General features: G+C 42.6%; 1 protein-coding gene across 1 annotated transcript; it reads left to right on the top strand.

Annotated features, from left to right (window-relative positions):
* Positions 1–5958: 5958 nt before the first annotated feature.
* Positions 5959–7719, top strand: LOC308119373 (G-protein coupled receptor 151). The gene has a single exon (XM_080479334.1). The coding sequence runs from the start codon at positions 6113–6115 to the stop codon at positions 7427–7429; it is 1317 nt and encodes a 438-aa protein (XP_080335460.1). The 5' UTR covers positions 5959–6112; the 3' UTR covers positions 7430–7719.
* The last annotated feature ends 2533 nt before the right edge of the window (positions 7720–10252 follow it).

Here is a 10252-nt window from a genome sequence, read left to right as displayed (position 1 = left end):
AACTACATAACCTGCCAACAATAAGTATAAATGGTTCATCCAATATGTTTTGGTTGTTGATGTGCCATCTCATGTGACCCTGCCGTCCTTTGTACGTGTGCGCTGGTTCCTACCACGGCCTCACCAGTGCGGTAGGTTAACCGTTGTGTGTGTGACTGTCTCTCTGTAACAGCCTGTGACCTTTCAGCTGGATTCACTCCATCACTAACAGGGAGTCCTGATCTGCTCCTCATTAAGACGATTCGCTCTCAGACCTGCTGTGACCAGGTCACACTGAGTGTGAAGGTCAACACCTCCAATTACTCCAGAGAGAGAAGCCCAACCATTCCCTCCTGAGTGACGGCTACAGGACGAATTAAACTCCCACTGAACAGCCTCCGGACCACCAGCTGGGAGGGGCAGTGATGAACCATGTGATGAACCTGGAAAGAATCTTCTTGAATTAATACATCCGACTTTTCTCTGCATTTAGTGTGAGTGGAGGAGCAGTGAGGAGCCAGTGTGGTGCGTTCAGGGTTCAGGGGATTTTCTGAAGCTCCACAGTGGAAACAGGAATCTATTGTCGTCAATTCAAAATATAATCATCACTGCTTCACCTGCACAAAACACAAAACACACCACACACACAAAACACACCACCACACAAAACACAACAAACACCACACACACAAAACACAAAACACACCACACACCAAACACACCACACAAACCAAACACAAAACACACCACACACACAAAACACACCAAATACAAAACACAAAGCTCACCACACACAAAACACAACAAACATCAAACACACCACACAAACCAAACACAAAACACACCACACACACAAAACACAACAAACACCAAACACACACCAAACACCAAACACACCACACACACACCAAACACAAAACACATCACACACACCAAACCCAAAACGCACCAAACACAAAACACATCACACACACCAAACACAAAACACATCACACACACCAAACCCAAAACGCACCAAACACAAAACACATCACACACACACCAAACACCAAACGCACCACACACACACCAAACACAAAACACATCACACACACCAAACCCAAAACGCACCAAACACAAAACACATCACACACACACCAAACACACAAATCACACTGTTTCCCGCTCTATAGTTTAATACTCTATAGTTTCCTAGACTGAATCCATGTGTCACATATTCTGAACTGTTCCGCTGAACAGCTTTATGTGAAAACTTAAACTGTGTTGGAACGTTTATAAACTATACAAGGAGAAACACTTGAAACATTTAAGAATCACTGATTGCCCCAAAGGTTGGGTGCTGATTTTTTTATTTTATTTATAAAGCATTTTATAAAATCAAATTAAAGTTTCACATTTTCTGCATGAGAATGAAGGATGAAAACAATAAAGCAGTGTTCACAGGAACAAGAAGGCTGCTGCTGAGACAAGCTGGGTCACTCAGCTCTGACAATCCAGCCAATATCTCCTAGAGGAGCGGCCATCCAAGCCTTCAGCTGAGCATTTGTAAGTCAAGGTGAAGTGTTGTCTTCAATCATGTTTCACCTATTCTCTCTTCTCTGCACTGGCTCCCAGTACAATTTAGAATTGATTTTAAAATTCTGTTATTTGTTTTTAAATGTCTTAATGACCTTGCCCCTCGTTACCTGTCCGACCTGCTCGTGTCGTACTCCCCAGCACGTTCACTCAGGTCAGCTGATCAAGCGTTGCTTTCGGTCCCCCAGACGCATCGCAAACTAAGAGGAGACGGAGCGTTTTCTGTGGTTGGTCCCAAACTGTGGAATGAGCTTCCTCTGTTCATTAGACAGGCTGAACTGTGGAATGAGCTTCCTCTGTTCATTAGACAGGCTGACTCCCTTCAGGTTTTTAAATCACATCTCAAAACACGCATGTTCTCTTTGGCTCTTAACCAGTGTTGAAGTTGACTTTTACTGCTCTAAGTGTATTCTGTGCTGCCACTGTATTGTTGTATTTATAATTGTATTTTTATATTGTTGTACAGCACTTTGGTCAACTGAGTTGTTTTTAATAGTGCTTTATAAATAAATTGGATTGGATTGAATCTGTGGCAATTCTGACAAACGGTCAATCTAGGAGCTACTCTTGTGACATGTACTTAGCAGCCAGCAAAGTCTGATAACTCAGCAACATAACTCGACCAAAGAATACGAGAAGATGGCAAAGAAGATGGCAGAGATACCCTCTGCCTCTGAGGAAGTGAAAAAGTCACTAAACTTCCTGACAGGAGAGTTGAGTTCTGTGGTTAAACAAAAAGCCCTGTTGAAGATGATTGAGGAAATGTGGCAACTGAGGGAAGCTCTAAGGATCAGAGGATTGAAGAACTAGAAAACAGACTGGATGATCTTGAGCAATATACAAGGATGGATGACTTGGTGATGACCGGCCTGACCACAACCCACTGCGCCTACTGTATGGCAGGACTGCAGCAGGGGACAAGCAGGGCGAAGACGCACCACCAGGTTTAGAATCTTATGATTCTAAACCCTCTGAGTTAGTACAGGACATTGACCCTGATGGGTTTCTTTCTGAGAAGCTCAATTTGGACTGTGGATGTTACTCTGAAGAGGGCATCACAGGAACAGAGGAACATTTTTCTACGATCCATTTCAACAGCAGGAGCCTCGACAAGAACTTTGATAAAATCAATGATTGCTTATGACAATTTAAGTTTAAATTTAGTGTGGGAGCAATCTCAGAGACTTGGCTCGGTAATGACAAAAGGGACATTGAATTAGAAGATTTATTAATAGGGTCAACAGAAGGGGGGGTGGAGTTGATCTGTTTGTGAAAAAGAGTTTCTACTGCAAGATTATTCAAGAAATGATCATGACTGCTGGTGACTGATGGAGTGTGTTACTGTTGAAATCATAAATGAACAAGCAAAGAATATGTGAAGCTGCATCTACAGAACTCCTGCTTCATGCATTGACCAGTTTAACAGGATCATCTCAGTTATATTCTAAACAAAACAGTAAGGGTCTTTAGGTATGCGGGGACTTCTGGGTTGATTTGTTGAAATCATGTGAGCTCATGAAATAACAGATTTTATCAACAATATGTTTAGTTCGGGACTAAATCCCTTAATATCAGAACCAAGCAGAATAACTAAGGATACTGCAACTTTAACTGACAATATTTTTGTTAATATGATTGAGAAGACTGTAAAAAGTGGATCTACTGAGAGATATAAGTGATCATTTGCCCGTTTACGTGGCGTTTGAACATAAGCTGAGGATAGCAGATAAAGAAGATAATTCTAAGTTACAGAGTGAGAACACCAGAAGCAACCAAGGCCTTTAAAGCTGCACTTAGTAATTATGATTGAAAAGATGTTTATGTTGAAGATACAAATGATTCCTATAATGCATTCCTGGATATATTTATGTCAGAGTATGATTACCACCGTCCAGTGACGAAAAACTAATGTAAAGCCGAAAAATAAGCAGAATTTGTGGAAAACAAAAGGTCTGGAAAAAGCTTGTAAAAAGAAGGAGCAGTTATACAAAGATTTTATAAAACACAGAAACAAGGAGAAAGAACATAAGTAGAAACAATATAAAAACAGATTGACAACTATTATTAGAGAGCAAAAGCAAAATTATCATAGTACACTGCTGGAAAAACATAAAATATTAAAGCTACTTGGAATGTAATTAAAGAGGCGATTGATCAGAACATTTCAAACGTGACCAACATATATTGTTAAAACGGACGATGTAAGAGTTCAGAATGTACAAACTGCAAATGAATTTAACAATGTTTTTGTCAATGTGGATTCTAATCCAGCAAAAGAAATACAACAAACCCATGTGGCAGTGATCAATCAAGATATAAATATTAATCTAAACTCAATGTTTCTTGGAGCTGCGTGTGAGAGTGAGGTGTTAGAAGAGTCAGGAAACGTCAGAATAAGAGTCTACAGTAGTAAGAACATTGACAAATCATCAATCAAACAAGTTATTAATTGTATAATTAAGCCTCTGACTTACATTTCCAATAGATCTTTTATAACAGGGACATTTCCAGAGAAAATGAAGCTGCTAAAGAACTTCTGATCTTTAAGAATGGAAACGAGCAGCTGGTGACAAACTGCAGGCCGATCTCATTATTACATCCATTTTCTAAAATATTAGAAAAATGGTTTGTTTGGATAACTTCCTAGACAAATATAAAATACTACATGATCAACAGTATGGGTTTCCCAGCACTGGGTCGACCTCTCTAGCAGGGATGGATTTGGTTGAGAACATAACAGCTGTCGACAACAGAGAAAGTGCAACTGGGATATTTATTGATCTGAGAAAAGTGTTGGACACCATCAATCATTCTTTACTTTTACAGAAATGTCAGTACTATGGGATAAGGGATGTGGTCAATCATTGGCTACAAAGCTCTTTACATAACAGACTCCAATATGTACAGATGAACAGAACTGTATCATTTCAAAAAACTTTATCTTGTGGCGTCCCTCAAGGTTCTGTTCTAGGACCCAAATTATTTATTCTTTACTTGAATGATATTTGTAGTGAACCAAAAACATTGGAAATGGTCAGTTTTGCAGATGATACAACCTTATTCTGCTCAGGACAGGACCTCAAGCGGTTCATTTCGAAAGTGGAAAATTGAGCTGAATCGCTTTAAAAAATGTTTTGATCTGGATAAGTTCTCTCTAAATGAACAGAAAACTAAAGCTAGGATTTTTGGATCCCGTGAGAAAAACTGTAACATAAAACTGTTTGAATGAAAATGAAATAGAACGAGTTTCTGAAACTAGGTTTTGGGGGATAATAAGAGACCATCAGCTTTGTTGGAAACCACATGTACAGTCTAAGCTATCAAAAACCGTTGCTATATATATATATACAAGTTAATACCAAAACTTTACTGAACATAAAATGTCTGCATGTATTGTACTCCTCTCTTGTGCTGCCCTACTGATTATGTTGCTCAGAAATGTGGGGGAATGCTTGTAACACATACCTAGACCCAATCGTTAAACTACCAAAAAGAGCGATTAGAATAATAAACAACACTGGATTCCAGGAATCAACAAATCGACTCTTTATAAGATCCAAACAATTCAAATTTATGGATTTAGTTAAGTTAAAATGGCTGGAAATGATGTTTCATGCTGTGAACGGGAGCCTTCCCATGAGCATCCAATTCTTCTTCAGATTAAGAAGAAAATCTTTAGAATGTAATCTGATTAATACAAATCAGTTATGTGACTAGTCAGTGCAGTACAGTTCCTTCTTTGAAAACACATTTTCAAATGGTTATGGAGGAATGTGAGCTTAGTGGCAAAAGTTTGTTTATTGTTGTTGAGCTGATGTGACGTACAGGGTGGGCTGGAAAAAAGCATTGCTTCTGTCCAAACCCTTTATTGGTTGTGTTGTTGAAGGGAAAATGTAATTGTTGAATGGAAACAACCAGAATAAAACTTCATCCATTCATCCATTCATCCATTCATCCATTCATCCATTCATCCATTCATCCATTCATCCATTCATCCATTCATCCATTCCCAGGACAAAGAAAATTAATTTCATACGGGTCAAGTGTCCAAAGCTTTACACCCCAAACATGCAGATTAAATGTTAAATTAGAGCATTAATGTGGTGAATGGCTGCGTGTAACACGTGACCATCACCACTTTCCCATATAAAGTTTTCACTCTTTCCATTTGTGCACTTTACAAATCAGACACACGAGGGGGAACTTTTGAAGTGCCTGAGTGTGAACGTGAGTGTTTGTCTCTGTTTTCAACTCTGTGACTGACTGACAACGTTTCATGGTGAAGCTTTAGTTTCTCAGTCTGAAGCTTTAGTTTCTCAGTCTGATTTGAAAACAATCCTGTCAGACGACGAAAGGATGAATGATCATCATTCGGCAGCACTTGTGAGTCGTGTGTCCAGTGAGTGTGTGAATGTGTGAGGGAGGCAGAGCAGTGTGATGGATGTGCCTGCAGGCCAGCCGGATCCTCGGAGGGTCTGGATGTAAATCACTTCACGCTGCGCCCCGCGGCCCCCCGGAGCCACACTGGAAACATGACGTGAGAGCCTGACGACGCTAAATGGCAGCAGCACTTGAAATAGACTACCTGCCATCCTGCTCAGCCACTCCGGAGTCCAGAGCCTTCAGCTGCGCTTCAGCTGCGCCTCAGCACCGCGGTGCGCCCGGACAGCTCCACCTGCTCCACCCTCCAGGATTTACACCACCTTCCTCTCAAGTCACTTCCAGGAGAAGAACTTTTCAAGACATGGATATTAACCGACCAGCAAACGTCTCCTTCTTTGATTTCGTCGGAGGAGTGCAGCTGCTCCGCGGGGAGGAGGTCCGCACGGCCATGCCGATCATCCTGATCGGGGTCTGTGTGTCCGGAGCAGTGGGGAATTTGCTGGTTCTGCTCATTTTCCTCCGTGACTTCAGAAACGGGAGGGGCTCGGAGGTGAAAGCCCTGCTCGCCTCCCTGGCCTCCACGGACCTGGTGATCCTGGTCCTGTGCGCTCCGGTGCGCGCCGTCACCTACTACAAGCAGAGCTGGACGCTGGGGAGTTTCGTGTGCAGCACCACGGACTGGTTCCAGCACTCCTGCGTGCTCGCTAAAACTTTCACTCTGGCAGCCAGCACCAGAGCCAAACACACGCTGGTGCCCAGCCCCGCCGCCGGGCCCCTGTACAGCTCTACCTGGATCCACGGAGCCATGGCGTCCATCTGGATCGTGTCCATGATGTTTCCGATCCCGCAGATGCTTTTCTCCACTTTGGTGGCGCACGGCCGCGACACCATCTGTGTCTCCGAGATGCCGGTGTGCGCCTCCGACTTCATGGGTCTATTCTACAAGATTTATCCAACCGCAGCCTTCGTGGTGCCCGTCACCTTCACGCTCGCCTACTACACCAAGGCGCTGCACGGTGCGGTGAACCACGCACCCAGCCCGCACCACCAGAGCAAAGTCATCCTGGTTCTTCTGTGTCTGAGCGGCGCTCTGGGGCTCATGCTCCTGCCGGAGTGGGGCACCTTCACCTGGGTCCGGCTGGGCTACAACAAGCCTCCCGTGGGTCTGATGATCTTTGCGCAGGTCTTCCTTTACGCGTGCAGCTCGCTGTCTCCGGTCATCTTGATGACAATGTATGACGACGTGCGTCAGGGACTGGTCACGCTCTGGTTCGTGTGGACCTGCAGGAGCACGAAGCAAGTCTGCAAAACGTGTCCGAAAACGGAAGGAAACGGGGCGGAGGTCGGTGCCACGTTGGTGGCCAACGACGTCTCCCAGGAAAAGGAGAAGAGCATCCCGGACGTGGAGCACTTCTGGACAGGGCGCAGGAACACGCACGTGGAGGAGGACCAGGATCCGGTCCCGTGGGAGAAAGAGGAGAAGATGTTGTAAAGAAATCCCACCGAATCGTTTTAGAAGAAGAGCTGAGCTCGTTTGTTGACCCACTGACCCTCATGGAAAGACTTTAGTGGCTTTTTGCTGTCGTGAACTTCATTAGATGTCAGATCATTTCTACTCTCATGTTTTGATGTAAGTTTCTATTCTTCTGTTCTTGTCTGCAGTTTGGCTTCACTGTCACGTTCAACAGAGAAGACCTGGACAATAAAGACGTTTTGTTTTTAATTATTCACTGAAAGTTGTGATTGTGTCGGTGTGAATAAAACAGGAATATTAAATTATTGCCAGACGAGGACTGTTCTGTCTATTCATTCACCTTCTTTATCAGCCTGAGGCTGAACATGGATTAGAAGCTCCACGTCACAGTGATTGTTCATGTGGAGACAATGAAACCCCAAACTCACTTTAATCACTGATGGAACATAACCCGACCCATTTAATTCCAAAGGTTTGGAGATGCACACACAGTGAAACAGGGATCATTTCTGCATATTAATATCACAACTAATCCAGCTGCATTACCGAGGTCAAAGCAGGAATCGTCATTCAGCGACAGCAGGGAGATTTTAACCAGCCACTGAAGCTGAAACCTGTTTTCTCAGATTCAATACAACTCCTGTTACACAGAGGGAAATAAAACACACACACATTTCTGCATGAAGACTAGAAGTTTCCTGCTTAGAGTGTAAAAGTCAAACATCTCGTTCTCATTGGACTCTTTTATTTATAGTAGATTATATTACAAACCACCTCACATTCAGTCCATATTTTACTTATGCTTGAATACATTTTAAGCTTTTTAATGAACAAACAAACATTAATACTCTCGTCTGAGCAGAAACATGCAACACTTTCTTCATGTTGAACAAATATAAATCTATAGCCATTCATTTTTAATTTTTAATTTTTTGTACCTTTATTTAACCAGGTTGGTCCCATTGAGATTAAAAACCTCTTTTCCAAGGGAGACCTGGCCAAGACAGGCAGCAGCAAAAACACAAAGCGACAGACGGAGACACAAAGAGACACAAAAGTACAATTTACAGAAGCACAGCAGCGTGGATTAAAATAGAGCCATCTACGAGTCATAAAAGTTGTCGGGTGTTCAGACAGCTGAGCTAAAACATTGACATCTTATAGAGTCCGCTTCAAGTCGTTCATTTTAGATTTAAAAACCTTTAAGGACACCAGCTCCATGAGCTTTAAGTTGTTCTGCAACAGATTCCAGGCCGAAGGTGCAGAACACCTAAAAGCGCTTTTCCCAATTCCAGTCGGAGCATTTGGGACAGAGAGCATAAAAAGGTCCTGGAACACAAAGAATACTGTCCAGTACTTCTCTGCCTGATAAAAACACATAGATAACAGGGAAGCAGATCAAGAATTGCCTTAAAAATAAAGGAGTAGCAGTGCAGGAGCCTACGGCTCGCCAGAGAGGGCCAACCAACCCGGGAGTACCACTGACAGTGGTGAGTCAGAGCTCTACAAGCAGTGGTGAACCTCAAGGCTGCATGGTGAGCAGCCATATGGAGGCACTGAGCAGAGGCCTTCATATACAAAAGTTCCCCAACATCTAAAACAGGTAAAAAAGTTGCAGCAACAAGCCGCTTTTTTACATTAAAAGAAAAACACAGTTTGTTTTTGTTTGTAAAATAGATTTGTATTGGTAACAGTGAACAACCTTAATCTCCTTTCCATCAACAGGAGACAATACAAACATTTTGTGAAGCACTCTTTGACCTGCTGAAGAACATAAGCTTCGACTTATCTGCGTTTAAAACAAGTTTCAATTCAAGCAGCGTGTTCTGAATGACAACAAAGGCATTTTGCACATTTTCAACAGCTTGTGCAGCACAGCAGGACACAATAGTGTCATCAGCGTAAAAATGTAAAGTGGCATTTGACACATTTTGACCGAGATTATTTACATGAATTGTAAATCAAAGTGGACCTAGCACAGAGCCCTGCGGCACACCCTTGTGGACGGGTATAAAATCTGAGCATACCCCGTCATATCTTATGCACTGCGACCAACTGCTCAGATAATTAGAGAACCAAGCAACCGCTTCTTCTGAGAAAGCCGAGCTCAGAAGTCTGAGATTTAAAACATCATGCTCGACAGTGTCCAAAGCTTTGGACAGATCTGTTTCTTGTCAAGAGCTACAGAAAGGTTGTTTACCTCTTCCAGCGCAGCTGTGTCAGTGACAGTGCTCTGCCTTTTTCTGAAACCTGATCGTAAAGGAGATAAAATGTCATTAGTGTTTAAAAACTCCTTAAACTGATCACTCACAAGAGATTCAAGGATTTTAACCAGAACTGACAGATTTGATAAAGGCCTATAGCCTACTCTAAATTACTCGGGTCGCCCCCTTTCAGTAAAGGGAGGACAAAGGCAGACTTCCAAATCCTTGGAATTTCCTTGGAAATCACTGTGAGGTTAAAAAGATATGCAAGTGGCTTTGCTCCAAAATCAGCAGCGATTTCTAGGATGGAGCTTCTTTAAGGCCTTACCAACATCCTGCACACAGAAGGGCTTAAAACTGAACGACTGGCCGGTAAACACCGACACATCCTAACCTGGTTTGACGGCGATGGAGCAAGATGAATCGAATAGCGATCCAGAAGAAACAAAATGCTTGTTCAAACAATTCACTAATTCCATTTTGTCATGAAGAGCAACAGAATCCTTCATAACTAAAGCAGGCAAAGCTGGAGAATTGTTGCTGACAGAAAGTGATTTTATAACTTTCCAAAATCTTCTTGGATCATTTAGATTTTTTGTAGTGACAGACAAATAATACTCTGATTTGGCTTTCTTAA

This window comes from Lipophrys pholis (assembly GCF_963383615.2).
Source record: "Lipophrys pholis genome assembly, chromosome: 14".
Classification (NCBI taxonomy): Eukaryota; Metazoa; Chordata; class Actinopteri; order Blenniiformes; family Blenniidae; genus Lipophrys; species Lipophrys pholis.
Note: the sequence above shows the minus strand (reverse complement) of the source record. Positions and strands in the feature narration are given on the sequence as shown.

Excerpts from the sequence above, each read along its gene's own strand:
- LOC308119373 (XM_080479334.1), top strand. The coding sequence starts at position 6,113 with ATGGCAGCAGCACTTGAAATAGACTACCTGCCATCCTGCTCAGCCACT.